The sequence below is a fragment of the Trifolium pratense genome, linkage group LG3 (assembly GCF_020283565.1).
Source record: "Trifolium pratense cultivar HEN17-A07 linkage group LG3, ARS_RC_1.1, whole genome shotgun sequence".
Taxonomy (NCBI): Eukaryota; Viridiplantae; Streptophyta; class Magnoliopsida; order Fabales; family Fabaceae; genus Trifolium; species Trifolium pratense.
Genome location: NC_060061.1, coordinates 42,981,764 through 43,000,358, shown reverse-complemented (window position 1 = coordinate 43,000,358; position 18,595 = coordinate 42,981,764). Strand labels below are relative to the sequence as shown.

General features: G+C 31.9%; 2 protein-coding genes and 1 non-coding gene across 3 annotated transcripts; all 3 read right to left on the bottom strand.

The window, feature by feature from the left end:
• Positions 1–1,938: 1,938 nt before the first annotated feature.
• On the bottom strand, positions 1,939–2,411 carry LOC123912895 (SKP1-like protein 1A). Its single transcript, XM_045963480.1, has one exon. It carries the CDS (start codon positions 2,371–2,373, stop codon positions 1,939–1,941), a length of 435 nt encoding a protein of 144 aa, XP_045819436.1. The 5' UTR covers positions 2,374–2,411.
• Positions 2,412–10,859: 8,448 nt separating this feature from the next.
• Positions 10,860–11,083, bottom strand: LOC123919262. Its single transcript, XR_006813170.1, has one exon. It is a non-coding gene; the product is annotated as a small nucleolar RNA U3 (small nucleolar RNA).
• Positions 11,084–13,774: 2,691 nt separating this feature from the next.
• Positions 13,775–16,561, bottom strand: LOC123912894 (mitogen-activated protein kinase 7-like). The gene is made up of 4 exons (XM_045963479.1): positions 16,444–16,561; positions 15,858–15,927; positions 15,075–15,502; positions 13,775–14,660 (listed from the first exon to the last, which is right to left on the bottom strand). Exons 3-4 carry the CDS (start codon positions 15,435–15,437, stop codon positions 13,980–13,982), a joined length of 1,044 nt encoding a protein of 347 aa, XP_045819435.1. The 5' UTR covers positions 15,438–15,502; positions 15,858–15,927; positions 16,444–16,561; the 3' UTR covers positions 13,775–13,979.
• Between the last annotated feature and the right edge of the window lie 2,034 nt (positions 16,562–18,595).

The window sequence follows — 18,595 nt, the reverse complement described above, 5'->3', positions numbered from 1 at the left end:
TGACAAAACACTGACAACGATTACTCTTCATGCAGTACGTACTGTACGTATCAACAGGTGTGTCCCCTATTTTTTTTCCAACGTTTTTCAGCCATTGTTAGTCCATTACCATATCATGGCGGAGGAATTATATATAATTTTCTTTGGATGCTCATCAAATTTTTGAATCTCCATGGTCCAATTATTCACATGCATGCCTTGTTGTAGTCATCTTGATCTTGGTTTTTGGATGATTCAATCAATTATCTTGGTTCATTGTAGTTTTATACTTAATAGGCTTAATTAGTCTATTGGTCCCTTAAAAGACATTTTAGATTGTACAATTGTCTCTTAAAGAAAAAAAGGTCTGGATTGGTCCCTTAAAAAAAAAGGTCCGGATTGGTCCCATTTTTGCCATATTGGTCCTTTCCATTAAATTTAACTCCAATTATAACAAAAAAATCAAATGGTTAAAATTTTAAAAATTAATAAGGTTTTTGGTGGACTACTTACACTTAATGACATTCACAATCCAGTCTACTAAAACTAACGTTTTTTGTAAAAAATTGACGGAAAGAACCAATTGAGAAACTAATGTGTCTTTAAGGGATCAATCATGACATTTTTTTCTTTAAAGGACCATTGTGAAACCTAAAATATCTTTAAGGGACCAAAATACTAATTAAGCTTTTACTTAATAATATTTCCATATAAATTTATTTGTTGTGATTGAAATAACTTTCAAATAGTGTAATTAAATAAGTTCATATATGCATATTCATTTTTAGACTAAGGCACGGTTAATTTGTCAAAAAATAACGGAGAATTAATAAGTTAACTGATAGTAGATAAACTTATAACTTAGTTGATAAGTTAGTTTATACTAGTAGATAAGCTACCTTATTGAATTTGTAGTGTTTAGTAAAATTTGCGTTTGAACTAACTTATGATATAAAATGACATAAAATAACAAGTTTAATTAATAGTTAATTTTTTCACACTCACCACTAGAAAGCCCAATAGCCGATTTTTTAACATGATTATCCGCAACCCCCGATTCCTCGCAACAACCACCAAGTCGGATGACAAAGGTATAATTGAAAGAAAAAAATTATAAGTCATAAACTTAAGGCCTACTTAGGTTTTGTTTGATAATGTCAAATTTTGAGATTATTTCTTATGGTTTGTAAACTATTTTTCAATCAACATAATCCACATGACAAATCCTTAAATGAAATTGTAAGATGTTAAAATATAAACATGAATAAACCGCCATTAATAAAACAAAGCATAAATGGATCTATCCAAATTTATTTCTTAAATTATATAAATACAACAAATTTAGTCTCGGTTATTAAGTCATGTGAGACTAAATTGACAAATTTATTCTTTTTTTTTACAATAACAAAATGATATCCATTCATTCAAATTGATAGATTACATCAAATACAACCACATAATCAACATCGCTAAAAACATAAAGGATGAATCTGCGAACAAAACTCACAGCATCCGAGTTAATAGCATACAACGACAAAATGCCTACAACAAATAATATGATAAAGTTAAAGTCACCGAAGTATTCATGCCTCCGGATCTGCAGCGTTGAAGCTCAAATCATTGGTTGAATCTGTAATTGACTGAAGCCGATCTTTTCAATATAAATCAAATGAACACCGCAACAATACGGGACAACAAAAATGTCGCACAAGACGACGAACAACACAACGCCGCACTCAGACGGCGAAATCACAAAAAAGTAAACACAAAAGAAAAACTTGATCAATGTGAAGATCACTTATTTAAATAAAAAAGAAAAGGAAAAACAATTATGAGGAGAGATGATTTTCGGTCAAAAATTAACCCTAAAACCACCCCTCCTTGGTAGATCAAGAAAAAAAAAACTAGGTTAAGGTGGGGGCGGCTGACAAATTTATTCTACATTCAATAAAAAGCCCATTAATTTTCCCAACGAACCGGCCCCTCTTCCTCGGGACTGAAATCATTCTCACTATTGAACATCTGGCAAATGAACTCTGGTGTCGTACCCTTGACCATATTTGCTGCAGCCAGGGATGTAAGATCCAGTAAGCTCTTGATGTTTAAATCGTTTGCAGCCATGACGAGTTGCAAGAGCGTAACCAGATCAACCTTGATGAAATCAGCATCCCAAGCATTAAGTTCATCGGCGGAACTCACAGTCTCAACATGTTTCTTACAATACTCAATAACCTTCCCTAAGATCTCGCCATTTACATTAAGGAGAGAGATTCCACATTCAACACATCCACCTTTGATCATATTCTTGATAGTTTGTGATGCCAACGCCACCGCTTCATCGATCACAAAGGCCTCACCATCGTTACTCTTAAGGGTGATCTTCGTTGATGACATTTTATGAATGAATTTTGATTTTGATATTGATCTTCTTCAAAAACTAAGATTTTGGGTTTTGGTCTTGGATTAAGGAGCTAATTATATATGTATAATTAATTTTGACTAAGCTTTATTATTGATTTTTTTTCCTGAAAAACTAAGATTTATTATTGATATATGCCTTTTTTGACTGGAGAATTTTCTTTTGACCGGAAGTATTTTAATTTATAGAATTAACTTAAATGAAAATTGAATTAGAATTACTTTAATTTGATTTGTTAGGTTTGTTTTAAAGATCAGATAAGATTTGGTTTCAAATTTGACTGGATTAAAAAAAAATTGTCACACTTGATTCAAATTATGATAAAATTCATTTTTTTTAATTATAAAAGAATTTAATTTATATGTACCGTCAGTGTAAAATTATTTTACACATGCATTCAATAATATAATGATACATCATGTATGATATTAAAATCACATGATATATCACATTCATTAAATAATGTAACAATACATTATTGGATGTATGTGTAAAGAATTTTTACCCCGACAGTGCACAACAATTAAACTCATTCAGTATCGAAGGACAAAACACTGACAACGATTAACTTCGCAACCAACTTTTGGTCTCTTCATGTAGTACGTACTGTACGTATCAACAGGTGTGTCCCCTATTTTCTTTCCAAAGTTTTTCATGCCATTGTTAGTCCATTACCATATCATGGTGTTATTTGTATCGCGACGGAGGAATTATAATTTTCTTTGGATTCTAATCAAATTTTTGAATCTCTATGGTCCAATTATTATCACATGCCTAGAGATGGCAACGGGCGCCCACGGGTGCGGGTTTGAGTGATACCAAACCCACACCCGAAATCAACACCCAAACCTAAACCCAAACCCAAATCTGTTCGGGTGGCAAAACCACACCCACGCCCACATCCATTGGGTTCGGGTTTTTTACACCCAAACCCAAACCCACAACGCATTTTGTACTACTTTGCAAATTTAAGCAAAACAAGGTAAATTTAAGCAAAAACAATGGAATTTAAACATATTGTCAATCACTTAGCAAAAACATAGGTTTAAAATTACAAGGGAATTTAAAATTACAAAATAGTCTTTCAAAAAATTAAATTACAACTAAACCAAAATTAAGTTCTTCCAACTTTCAAGCAAAATTCAAACACAATTTTGGTTTGTGGTTTGTGAAAAACCTAATTTTACTTTTACACTTATATATATGTGGGGGTATTTAGGTAATTTTAACATGTTTCGGGTGGGTGTATGGGTTTCGGGTGTGGGTTTGAGTGATACCAAACCCACACCCATATTTTCGGGTGTCACCCAAACCCAAACCCAAACCCAGTCAATTCGGGTTTCGCCCGTTGACTTGGGTTTGGGTTCGGGTGGGTCTCACGGGTTTGGGTTTTTCTGCCATCCCTACACATGCCTTGTTTTGTTGTAGTCATCTTGATATTGGTTTTTGGATGATTCAATCAAATAAGTAGAGATGTACGTGGGCCGGATTGAGTTGCATTTGACCAAAATCTGAACTACATATGATACTTCGGATTGGATTTAGTAAAATAACCATCCGTTAGAAAATTGCTTTTTTCCCCACATTGTTTCCTCCAAGGCCCCCCAAAGTGACCATTTTGACCCTATAAATACGTTTGGACTCTAGAATCCGAAATTTGTTTGTTATGGTCCATACAATCCGAAATCAGTTTAAACAAGCAATTGGCTGGTTATGCCTGCCTTGTACGTGATGTTTTGCCCAGGAAAACCTGGGTTTGGACTGTACAATCCGAACGTCCTTATTTTTAACGATTTTGGAGTATGGAAGCCGAAACTTGTTTGATATGGACCATACAATCCGAAACCAGTTTAAACAAGCCATTGGCTGGCTATGCCTGACTTGTACATCGTTGATGATTTGCCCAGGAAAACTTGATTTTGGACTGTACAATCCGAAATCCTTTGATTTTTAAAATTTTGCATCATTTCGGATTCTACCAACCGGAAACGCTCATATTCGGTGTGTAGGATCCGAATAGAGTCTATATAGCCTATATTTCAGAAGTTGCACTTTCATAACCACTTGGACACTCAATTGGGAGCTTTGGAGCTAGGGCGATTTTTTTGGCGTATCAGAGACTTGAAAGCAACGTTTATTCACTCAAAGAGGGGCGCAATACTCAATCGGAGTCATACAAGAGGTAATAAGCACTTTAAACCGTTAATTTTTTCAATTTTCATGGTTTTATGATCGCAGTCGCGTTTGGCTCATACAATCCGAACCCATTTCGGATCCCACATGCTAAACTGGACAACTTTTTAAAATTTTGAAATTTATTGTGATAGGTAGGGTTTGTGATGGCCGAACCTCCGTTTGAAATGAAACCGAACATCGATGAACCCGACATTGCACAACCTGATGTAGTTGAACCCGCAAATATTTTGGTTAACACTGCCAATTATTTTTTTAAGTGTGAAAAGTATAAGGTCCAAGATGAGATGATCGAATGGTGCAAAAAAGAGGCTATAAAAGCTGGATTTACTATGGTGATTGTGAAATCAGATATGGGGCATATCCTTGCAACGGCCTACAACCGCGTTGTAGTTTTATTAACTATAAACACAAGATTGGTTATTGTGAAACCTATTTTCCACTGCGCGGTCGTCCACCGTTGGATCCATCTGCACGCATTATGTGTGTTGGTATGGTTCCAAACCATTTTGTGTATGTTAAATTGAAGGTTGGGTGTCCACTAACCACTGCCTCCAACTTGTAAGGAATGGAAAAATCATAGGGCGCTAAAGGCTGAGACTTGGGAGGATACATTTATGGATCGGATGGTTGAGTTTGACGAACTCATGAAGAATGAAAAAGGTGACATGAAGATGGAAACAAATGAAGATGATCATGTAGTTATGAGAGACAAATGAAGATGGAGCCAAATGAAGACGAACTCATTTTGCTTGAATTGTTTTTAAGTTTGAAGTTGTAATTTACGTTTTAGAGTTTGAAGTTGTGATTTATTTTATTATGTTTGAAGTTATCGTATGTAATGACAATGGTTATTTTTAACTTTTAATTTAGTGCAAAAGAGCAAATTCCGAACATGCATAATGTTGGCCTGCAAAACTGTAAAAAAATTTCTACAGAAAACTTGATTTTGGACTGTACACTCCAAACCTGTAACATTGGGCCGGGTTGAGTAAATCCACTAATTTTCGGGTTGGATTGGGTTGGGTAGTGGGTTATCCAAATTATTTTTTATATTTTTTTATATTAAATATCTAAATGTCGAACAATTATATTTTTTCATAAAAATAACTCAACCATTCTATTTTCTTGAAAAATAATATAACTTTTTTTCACTATTAAAATTAATCACCCATTTTTTGTGTAAACCCACTAATTTACGGGTTGGATAGTGTGCTATGCAAATGATTAATGATTTTTTTTTTTACTTTTTTTAATATCAAATGACTAAACGATGAATCATTACATTTGTTTATGAAAATTATTGATTTTTTTTTTATAGAGGATTTTTTTTTAAATAGTGCGATTAATTATCATATTTGTTTATAAAAATTATTTAATCTTTTTATTTTCATAAAAAATGTATAACTTATTTTCAATATAAAAATATTTAATAATAAAATGACAAAATCTTTAGTATTTTCATAAAAAATATTTCAAAATATATGGCACTAGTGAGTCAGTGGGTTTCTTGGGCTGGGTCCGGTTTTATCCGAAACCCAATTATTTTAATGGGTTTTTCATTTTTGAAATCTATATCCACTCACTAGCTCGACCCAACCCACATTTTTGGATTGGGTGGGTTTGACCGTATCGATCGGATTTTCTCAATCCATGTACACCCCTACAAATAATAATGCTAAATTTTTTATTTCAAAATTTTATAATCGATCATCAATCAATACTCTTGGTTTATTGTAGTTTATAATATTATGTCCATATAAATTTATTTGTTGTGATTGAAATAAATTTCAAATAGAATGCATATTCATTTTCAGACTAAGGCATAGTTTGACAAAAATAACGGAGAATTAATAATTTAATTTATAGTGGGTAAACTTACAAATTATAACTTATAGTTGATAAGTTAGTTTATAGTTTATAGTAGTTTTGCTAACTTATTAAATTTGTAGTGTTTAGTAAAATTAGTGTTTGAACTAACTTATGATATAAAATGACATAAAAAACAAGTTTAATTAATAGTTAATTTTTTTCAAGTCGGATGACAAGGATATAATTAGAAGAAAAAATTATAAGTCATAAGCTTTAACCTTATAAGCTAATAAAAATAAGCTATAAGCTCATGGTAAAAAAAAGTTATCAAACATGCGTTTTTTTTCTTTACAAAATGAGCTTATAAGCTATATAAGCTGGAGATTGATTCACAATTGGTAACTTTATCTTTTAGGTCTCTAAATATTTTTTTTTTGACAATAACAAAATGATATTCATTCATTCAAATTGATAGATTACATCAAATACAACCACGAAATCAACATCGCTAAAAACATAAAGGATGAATCTGCGAACAAAACTCACAGCATCCGAGTTAATAGCATACAACGGCAAAATGCCTACAACAAATAATATGATAAAGTTAAAGTCACCGAAGTATCCATGCCTCCGGATCTGCAGCGTTGAAGCCCAAATCATTGGTTGAATCTGTAATTGACTGAAGCCGATCTTTTCAATAGAAATCAAATGAACACCGCAACAATACGGGACAACAAAAACGTCGCACAAGACGACGAACAACACAACGCCGCACTCAGACGGTGAAATCACAGAAAAGAAAACACAAAAGAAAAACTTGATCAATGTGAAGATCACTTATTTAAATAAAAAGAAAAGGAAAAACAATTATGAGGGGTGATTTTGGGTCAAAAATTGACCTTAAAACCACCCCTCCTGGGTAGATCAAGAAAAAAAAACTAGGTTAAGGTGGAGGTGGCGGCTATAGGTCTCTAAATATTGTTTCTTGAAAATTACGAAACAGGTGGTTCAATTGCTTAGACATCATTAGAAGATTTCCTTTTAGGTTCTCTCATATTTTTTGTGAAGGTAGTCATGGTGCTAGTTGATGACGAATTAGCAAGTGTACTAATTTATCGTTAAGTAATAAAATTTATAAAGTTCGTATTCGCATGAATTGTTTCAATCTGGACAAAACAATTGTATCGTATTTAAGACGTAAATAAAAGGGGGGGTTTTTCTTTGGTTTGAAGTTTAATCATAAATTAGAAATAACTTAGGATTCCAAGTAATAAAAGAACAACGATTGATCCTTTTGGTTCATCTAATTACTATTTCTCTTGGTAATTTCATGTATGATTACAAATTTACTCAATTTAGTTTCATGATTAGATTAAATCCCAAATGATTATGTCCAATGTCTTGGTAACACAATCATCTCCCTTGATCATCGATTCCTAATGTCTTAGGTAATCTATGATCAATTGAGGTTTACAACCTTTAATCTTTTAATCTCAATTAACAATTCAAAATGTCTTAAGTGAAAGTTAATTGATCAATCATTCCTAGATCGATCATTCATTCCTATCGTCATAGTAAAACAAATGATTGGAATCAACACACAATTGATCAAGTCATGTAAAGCATTAAGCGCAAGGAATAATTGAAGAAACTAACTTCGTAATTCATTGATCATAACATATGATAATCACATAATTCAAGAGAAATAATAATCAGAATCCCCAAGGACGAATCAAGAGTTTAGCTAGACATAATAAAATAGAAATCAATAAACAAAGGAAGAAATTAAAACCAATGAATTTCTACTTGTGTCACTCCAAGTAGGTAGTCGATCCTTCAATTTCTTTCTTCCTATGCTTCAATCATTTTCGTCCTGTAGCGCAGCAACTCTCCTCGTCCTGTTCCAAGCTTCTCGTGATGCCTCTCTTGTTGTTGTACGTACCACAATTTGCAAAGAAACATTCCTCTTTCATTTCCTTGGTTCGGGTCAATTTTCAGCAAAAGGCCCAAGTTGTTCTCTTTTTAGAGAAGCCCATGATCTTAAAATAATATACTCCCTCTTGGCTCATCACATAACACACTAGACAATGTATTAATCACTTCACAAAATAAAAACTACACAAAATGAAATATTAATAAAGAAAAATATTTAATTGACTCAATAAATAAAAAATTGTAATTTATTTAAAATGACTCTAAATTAAACACTAAACTAATAAAATTCAATTAAAACTTAATTAAAAAGACTCTTAAAAATAGCGACTGATGAGGATTTATCACTAGTATAACCGCAGCTTTTGGTTGTTAAATTATTGGGGTGCAGTGGTGGGATTTCATTCTTTCTAGCACCACATAGGTCTTTATTAGAAATAGACTCGGACTTCATGAATTTAGATTTTGTGTTTGCCATGAGATTTGTTGTTTTTGTTGTTTTGCACTGCCTTTTTTTTTCTTCACCATAGTTTTATCTTAGGGGAAATTTTTTTGTAAGATTTTTAACGAGACAGTTGTCGTGTAATCTCTTGATTGTTATCTTGAATATTGGTCTAGTCCCCCTAATGTCTGTTTCATCATTTTATTTAAATGATGAAACATGTTAATTAAAAAAGAACTATCAGGTGATACTTTTGCACTCTAATCTTTGATTAAAAAAAAGTTATAAACTAGTATAAGACATAAGCTCAAAATTTGACATTGTCAAACAAAACCTAAGTAGATATGAATCAGAGAAAAATATGAAATAATACCAACCATAAAAAATCTACATTTCATGTTCTTTATTAATAAAAGTTATCAAAGAAAAACTAAAGAGGTTGAAAGAGGAGTTGCGAGGATGGAATAGGGAGGTTTTTGGTATCCTTGATTTGAATATTGAAAACACGGTGAAGGAGCTTAATGAGGCAGAGGGTTTAGCAGCTATTGTTGGTTGACAAAGGCAACATCAATAAAAAGTTTTGGGATCAATTATATTACAAGGAAAGTTTGATCAAGCAGAAATCAAGATCGAAATGGGTGAGTGAAGGTGATTCCAATACTCGTTTCTTCCATGCTAGCATTAAAAGTAGAAGAAGAAGAAATCAGTTGATGATGTTGAGAAGAGGAGATGAGTGGATCCAAGGTGTGGAAAATATCAAATCGGAGGTTAAAAACCACTTTGCTGAGAACTTTACTGAAGATTGGGCTAATAGACCGTTTGTTCATGATATTAATTTCAAAGAGTTATCGGAGGAAGACAATGTTTTTTTACTTCAGCCTTTCGTGGAGGACGAGATCAAGGAAGTAATTTGGAGTTGTGATGGAAACAAAAGCCCCGAACCAGATGAATTTAACTTTAATTTTCTAAAGGAGTGTTGGTCGACGGTGAAAGGCGATGTGTTGGATTTTTTGAATGAATTTCACGATAGTGCAGTTCTACCAAAAGCAGTTACTGCATCCTTCTTGACCCTTATTCCCAAGAAGGATCACCCTCAACAATTATCTGATTACCGTCCGATTTGTCTGATTGGTTTGTTATACAAAATCTTATCCAAATTGTTGGCATCCAGGTTGAAGAGAGTTTTGGGTAAGCTAATTTCTACATGTCAGACGGCTTTTCTACCCGTAAGACAAATTCTCGATGGCGTTGTGGTTCTGAATGAAGTTATTGATTTAGCCAAAAGGAGAAAAAATACTTGTTTGCTTTTTAAAGTTGATTTTGAGCGTGCTTATGATACTATCAGTTGGAATTACTTGGAACACATGATGGTGAAGATGGGGTTTGCAGGAAAATGGGTGCGATGGATAAGAGCGTGCATCTTTAACAGTTCAATGTCGGTCTTGGTCAACGGCAGTCCAACGGAGGATTTTAAAGTTGGAAAAGGATTATGGCAAGGTGACCCCTTGTCTCCGTTTTTGTTTCTGATTGCGGCTGAAGGTTTAACTGGTATGGTAAATAAGGTGGTGGATATTGGTCAGTTTGTTGGATTCAAAGTGGACGATTCAATTCGCTTTCAGATATTACAGTTTGCTGATGACACAGTTTTATTGGGAAAGGCGTTGTGGGATAATGTTCGGACTATCAAAACTATTCTGAGAGGTTTTGAGTTAGGAAGATCAATTTTGTTAAAAGTAAGTTGTAAGGTATTAACGTGGAAGCTAACTTTCTTGCTGCGGCTGCAAGCTTCTTATCCTGCAGTTCCGATTCCATTCCCTTCAAATTTTTGGGAATCCCGGTAGGTGCAAACCTGAGGAGACAAGACACTTGGCAACCGATTGTAGACTCAATGACAAAGAGACTTTCTATCTGGAGTGGCCGTAATCTTTCGATTTGAGGTATAGTCACTTTAATTAATTATGTGTTGTCGAGCTTCCCGTTATATTTTTTCTCTTTTTATAAGGCTCCTCGTTGCATTATTAATAAGCTAGTGAGGATCCGTTTTATTTCATTCTTTTAAAATCCTTCTTTATTTAGTTGGGAAATCTGCCAGACAACTGTGTGACCAACCCAATCAAATTGTACTTGTTGAGAAGGATCTTCTACAGTATCTTGTTATGATTCCCGTAAGATCTCACTACATAACCGTTAATTACACTTTAATCACACAGTCATAATTCATCGTCCAAGATTAATGTGTCCGTCTCCTTAGAAATCAAGGACACAATATTACGATCCTATAGAATAGATCATGTTGTTTAAGGACTAAGTAGATTCTTTATGAATAAAACCGACCATAACATAAATCCACATGAGCGATCCTTTTGATCATAAAACGAAGCATAACAACCGACAATAAACTGATTTAAATTTATTTCTTAAACTATGGAAATATAATAAATTTAGTCTTAGTTATTTAATTTAGACGTTGGAGACTAAATTGACTGATTTATTTTATATTCCATCAAAACCGCATTGTTTTTATCCAAATTGGTTATATCTGCTACAACCATCTTCGATCATATACTTAATTGTTTGAGATTTCAACGCCACCGCCTCTTCGATGACAAACGTTTCACCATCTTTACTCTTGATTGTTATGATGACATGATGATTGAATTATCTTTATCGATTATCTTCTTTTTGTAAGTTATAAAATAGCCAGTGATCACATGAATGAGAGCAACAATTGACATGAGTACCACTTATACTAATCATTAGAGTTGGGTTAATTTTTTGGGTGGTTTTTTAACAAATTTCTTAATTTATTTTACGAGAACAAATAGTAAGATGGTCTTATCTTACTTCAAGGGTAGTGTTGGGTCACTAATTGAGATTCTTTTGCATTTAGATCAAAACTACTCTTCCTTGTACCCATCAAAAAAAATATTATACCCATAAAAAAAAAAACTTTAATGCAGTTTTGGTCCTCCTATTTTCAATTTCTTAAAGTTTTGATCCTCTATTTCAAAAATCAACTTTTTGGTCCCCTATTTTAGTTTTTCTTGAGTTTTGGTCTCCCACTCCATTTTATGGTCAATTTTGATGACATGTCAAGGTCATTAATGACATGACATTGCATACTTGGCCAAAACAATATCCATGTCATTAAACTTTTTCTTACATTTCAATAAATATATTTTAAATATTAAGAAAATTATAAAAAAAAATTATAAAAAAAGTTAAATATATTAATTAGTGATTGATATTTTTTATCTCTCTCTTTAATCATATTCAACACTATCGCCATCATTCATCATATTTTTCTATCAACACCATCATTCACTTATCAAAATAAGTTTCATCCGCAACAACAAACCCCAAAACCCAAATAGTGGAAGATCACATTTTTAATATTGGGTTGCAGAAAATAAATGAAGAACAAACCTTAATCCATAAAACAAGATAAAAACTAAATCGAATAACAACAATAAAAAAGACAGTGATGAAAACTCACACACACATAGTAGAGTGACCGGGGTTCAAACCCCTGTCATGACGTTCGACACTAGCAATTTCGGCATTTTTTACCAGTTTTTTCCTTAAAGCGAATGCATACAATGTTGCCCTCTCTTTATTTTGGAAAATGGATTCAGAAAATTTATCATTATGTACTTGATAACAGTTATGGTAGCTTGATTATCAAATGTATTGTTCAAATATAATCTTCATTCAAAATTAGTCTTAGGAATAATAAGATTATAGATCTCGTGTATTAATTGCATGCATGTGATCTATGGATATGGATTCATGCATGATGACATGCAAATATGTATGGTTTTTAATAATAGTAATTTAGTTAATTTACTTATTTTTTTTCTTTTCAATTATTAGATATAAAGCATTGGAATATGAAGAAACGAATGGAATTTATGCAACTAATGGTAGTGGATGACCTCCATTAATAAAAATAGAGAAAATTCAATCAAAAAACAAGTCAGAGCAAACAAAAAGTGACATAAGACCCTACTAGGACTACGGCCCGTAGTGTTGTGCTACGGCTATAGTAGACCAAAAAAAAATTATTCATTAAAGTACATATTTGGGACATAATAAACTATATCTAAATTTCAAAATCAATATCTAATATAAATTCTTACCGTGATTACAAATATATTAATTATTGTGGTGATTTGTTGGATATCATAGAAGTGTATAATCACAAATATCATTTTAAAAGTAATTTGAGCGAAAAACACTATTAAGTTTAAGAGTCTTGCCAAAAGAGAGAAAAAAAATGTATTGAGAAAACCAAAATTTTAACTTTTTAAAGTGTTTGACTAATGACTATACAACTTTAAATGTGTACGCAATTAGCCTAAGTATAAATATAGTATGTTATATTTGATGAGTCTAATTAACGGGTTAAATAAAACTAAATAATAAAGTTTATACAAATAATTATACAATACTTACAACACTCCCCCCTCAAGTTGGTGAATGAACATTTATCATTTTCAGGTTTTGTATCTAAGTTAGTTAAATCTTTCGGTTGATAAGTCCTTTGTTAACAAATTCGCTAATTGATGCTCAAAAAGAATATAAGATGTAGTTATCAATTTAGTTTCTCTTTAATAAAATGTCGGTCTATCTCAATATGTTTACCGATGATCGATTTGTTGTTAAAAAACAATTTTGTAGAGCTTTCACACTATATCTTTAAAACATGTAGCACAAGTTTCATCCAATAATCATCAAATCATGTATCTTAATATATTTATATTAGCACTGTTTACCAACGAGTATATTTCTATGCAATAATCATGTATCTTACTTTTTTTAGTTTGATTAAACTTGATACTTGATAGAAGTGAGTTGAATTGCGAATCAATCAATTTTCAAAAAGTGGATAATTTCAGTTGAATTTAAATCATAATCTGGAGATCTCACCATACAATCTCTTATCCATCTTCTTGTCAAAAAAAAATCTCTTATCCGTCTTCAAAAGATTGGTTAAATTTAAGGAAACAGCTGATAAGCATTAACTATTTAAAAATGTAGCCAAATAATACAATAGTTGAATGGTTGTGTAGACTAGAACTTACATTATGTCATTATCATTATCATGGGAGTGACACATTAAAAATAGGACCTCTAAATAAATGGTAGGCATTACAAAAGTTAATTCATGTATTTCTTTAGTAAACTACTCCTAGAAACAAACTATGTGAAGTCAGAAGCAGCTTCAGGATGGTAATGTATCATTTCATTCCACATCATTTCCCTGATCATTTGTTCATCCCAATTTTCATCTATGTCAAGATTGACTTGAACTTGAGAAGAAGGGTTACATGGATCATAAAGCTCAGCCAAATACGGATGTTGAAGTGCTTCTAGTACATTTATTCTTCTTGCTGGATCAAACACAAGCAATTTTTCCAATAAATCTATAGCTAATGGGTCTGCTTCTGGGTATAGACGAGAGAACCGTGTCCCCTTTGTATAGGGAAGTGATTTGATAAACCCCTTAGCTTTTGGATTATTGATAAACTGAAGATCGGATTCATATTGGCTTCCAAGAACATTTACGATGAGTTTAATTTGGTCTAGAAAATCTTTTCCGGGGAAAATTGGCTTTCTACCAAGAATTTCAGCAAAAATGCATCCTACTGACCAGACATCGATGGAGGTTCCATAATTGTCACATCCTAATAGAAGCTCTGGAGCACGATACCAACGTGTGACAACATACTCTGTCATACTCTCGCCATCAACTTGACTGGTTCGAGCAAGCCCAAAGTCACATATCTTCAAATCACAATTTGCATTGACGAGCAGATTCCTAGGCTTCAAGTCGCGGTGAAGAATATTTGCAGAATGGAGATAGTTAAGACCTTCAAGTAGCTATAAAATTAGAGTTTATTATTAGTAACAATTAGAAGGATATGGAAAATAAGCAAATTTTGAGAATTCATAAAGAATAAGTTAATTGATTTGTACTAGTAGAATACTGTTTATATTATCAAATGTTGATCAACAATATACTCAAAATCATTAAAAAAGCAGACAAGAAAATTGCAGTTCATAATAGGTTCTTTTGAATCTTTTGACAAGAACATTATTATTTTAATCAATGTTAAGCTCACATTAATTTCCTAACTTGGGCCAATGGTTTTCATTCTCTGGTTCATACATTGTAAGATTAATGCATTATTACATTATACTTTAAATGGATATTTATTCACTTCTTAAAATCTTAAAAAACAATCACCATAAAAAGAACTAAGAATTGAAATATCATAAGAGACTGATTAGTACCTGAAGCATGAAAAATTTGCAATGATCATTGGAAAGTGGCTGAGAGGACTTGATAATATTATGGAGATCTGTATCCATGAGTTCATAAACCAAGTAGACATCCTTAAAATTTGTTCTTTGGACTGGAATCATAACATCTTTCAAAGTGATCACATTCTCGTGCCGAACATGTCTAAGCAGCTTCAGCTCCCTTAAAGTTCTCAATGAATCAACATAATGATCAAACACATTGCTAATCTTCTTAATTGCCACTTTCTCATCTGTCTCTTTATTGACGAATGAGCACACCACGCCATATGCTCCTTCGCCAAGAGGCTTGATTGGACAATACTTTGTATCAATCTCAAACAATGTTTTCCACATTGTATTACAACGCTTTCTCTTTGGCTTAATTCCCTCCGAGGGTTCAACTAAAGTCGCCAGTTTTCCTGCAAATTGGTATCACCGCAATATATTAACCAATTAACAATCTATTAAAGCCGGTTGTAAACAAACATTCAAAAGTTTGAATGCATATATATCTTCACTTGTCAAAAACGTGTTGCAGGAAAAGAGTAAACTATAGCTACTTTACATTGCCATGTAACAGAAGGTTTTGATCTTTTAATGTCAGCTTATCACTTTATTAAACTTATTCTCTCGAAACCCAATTTTTAGGATAAACTTTTTTTCCTTAAAATATTAAAAAGGTAACATTTTTATCTTTTATATTCCTTGATCTCAGCTGCAACAACAAAGAAATGAAATCAGATTGATTCTAAAGAGTCAGAAAAGCATTCATACCTCAAAATTCGCCTTTCAACAAATCCAAATTCGAGGAATCCTTCAACTGATGTAGCTTCAAGTAAACACTCTGCAAAATCCAATTTCAAACAGTTCAATCAATTGTGTATATAAAATGGATTAGACTCCAGAAATAGAATTGGTAACAATTCAAATGCTTTTTTTTTTTTTTTTATCTAATAGCCCGGTGACTAGAATTATAGCCGTTGAGGTGAATAAGCGAGAAATTTCAAGATTCGAAACCCCGACCCTATGTGATGTTCCTACCAACAAATTTAGGCGCACCAGGACGGCAAAAATTCAAATTTAAGCATACCAAAACAACAAAAACAATAAAATAAAATGTACCCAAAAATCTATAGAGATTATTAGTATTAAATATTAAACTTAGCAATAAGTTATCAATTAGTATTAGGGTTTAGTGTTCAGGTAGTTAATATCTGATTTTGTATGAATATCACTTTCCAAATATTGATTAATCACAAGTTCAATTAATTAGTGTTATTAGTGTTACTGATAAGTTTATAATAATAATTAATTAGATTGAGAAAGAAAAAAACAGAGGACGTGTTTAGGGTTTATATACCTCCTATGAATTCGGCGCCGTGAACTATCTCCGATCAATATTCTGATGACGGTGCTTCTCTCTGATTGAGACGTTTATTATTCACAGAATTTTGATTATAGATTTGTTTAGTAAATATATCTAATTTTATCTATCTATTATATTATATATATACGGAAATATACCACATATCTCTAACTTAAGGCCCAAGTTTTAGAAATTTTTTTGAAATCATTGACCCAAAAAAAAAGATTTTATAAGATATTAAAGATTTTATTGTTTAATGTACCAAAAAAAAAAGATTTTATTGTTTAATTGTTAAATATTTTTTATAGTGAAAATAAGTTACACCATATTTTAAGAAAATATAAAGATTGAGTAAATTTTATATAAAAAATATGATGATTCATCGTTTAGCAATTTAATATTATAAAAAAATTAAAAATTTATTCTCGTATCCAACCCGGAAATTAGTGTGTTTATCCGACCAAAATGGATGGGTATTTTTCATAGGGAAAATAGGTTATACTATTTTTTAAGGAAATACAATGGTTGAGTTTTTTATGAAAAAATATGACAATAATTTTTCATTTAGTTATTTTTTTAATTTTAAAAAACAAAAAATAATTTGGGTAATCCACTACCCAATCCAACTCAAAAATTAGTGAGTTTATTCAACTCGGTCTAATGTTGTAATGGACGGCTTTCTATTTGACTCAACCCGAAGTACCCTATATGGTTATTTTATTTGTCTAATAAGTACTAATTATATTTTTCAACCCAATAAAATTATAAATAAATAAAAAAGAAATAGTTTTAATTTACTCTAATATTCTAGGTCTATTTTAATTTGTACTTCACATTTAGTTGATCTATTATTATATTCGAATCTACAAATTTTAAACAAAGTAGTTGCATCTCACTCTCTTTGTTATTCTATCTTTTGTTGTTTTATGTACGAGGTGTTGAATTATTTGAAGAGTACAAAGGGTATGGATCAAAAAAATTTAGATATGGCAACAAAGTTTCATTCTAACTCGTTAAAAGTGACTTGTTCTACCCAACATTTTATCTTACTATTTTTTTTTGTCAAGTAGTCTAGTGACTAAAAATTCCACCTTTAAATTGGATAAGTGAGATGACTGTGGTTCGAACCCCGGCTCACTACATATATATAATACATTATTTCTACCAACTGAACTAATTTTACCGAACTTTCTCTAACTAAGGGGGCGTTTGTTTCGGAGATTATAAATATATTCCTGGGAATCTTAAGATGGAAATAATAATTCCCATGTTTGTTACGATGGAAATAAAAATTGTTCCTGGGAAATAATTATACCCGGGAAATCATTTTTGTCTATGGTTCCTTGCTTTCTAATCCCCCCTAATTGAGGTGGGAAACTTTTATTCCCAAGTAATTTGAGCGGTTAGTGTAAAAATAGTGGGTACCCCCACTAACTTACACATGATATCACCTTTTAAAAAAATATAACTGTCAAAATATATATTAAAAATAAAATATATTAATTATTTTTAAGAATGTAAAATAAAGATTCCTGGTAACTAACAATTCTACCCAAACACCTTTTAAGGAAATTTATTCCTGGGATAGATATTCCTAAGAAACTTATTCCTGGATTTAACTTTTTATACCGTGAAACAAACGCCCTCTAAGTTTACCGGACTTTCTCTAGCTTGGCTAAAGCTCTTCCTACAAAGGTGGTATTTACAATCCTCACCCTGTAAGACTAGTGATGCTACAAACATGGAGAATAACTAATTGTTGATTGTTAGAATTAATTTAATATTTAATCAGGCAAGACATGTTTTCTAAATACTATATTGTGAAAACTTAATAGTCAAATAAGCATGTCTAAACATCAAGAACAAACATAAAATCTTGATAACTTTATGATCTATGACATCTTGATTTATAAAAAATCGGTATTAGGAATATTTGGGCAGAAAAATCTTTGATTGTAGCCTTACAGTAGTAGTCCTAAAGCGCAAACAAAATAAAAACGAATGACGAACAATCATTGACTTGTGATTTTTTCTCAATTGTGACTTCTTATACCTTTAGACACTCTTCATATTGGAGGAAGAGACGATATGCGCCGTGTTGGAAATCAAAACCTATATATATATATATATATATAATGTGATGACC

Coding starts and splice junctions, on each gene's coding strand:
- LOC123912895 (XM_045963480.1), bottom strand. CDS start 2,373: ATGTCATCAACGAAGATCACCCTTAAGAGTAACGATGGTGAGGCCTTT.
- LOC123912894 (XM_045963479.1), bottom strand. CDS start 15,437: ATGTGGAAAACATTGTTTGAGATTGATACAAAGTATTGTCCAATCAAG. Junction 14,661..15,074: donor GCAAATTTTTCATGCTTCAG/GTACTAATCAGT, acceptor CTAATTTTATAG/CTACTTGAAGGTCTTAACTA.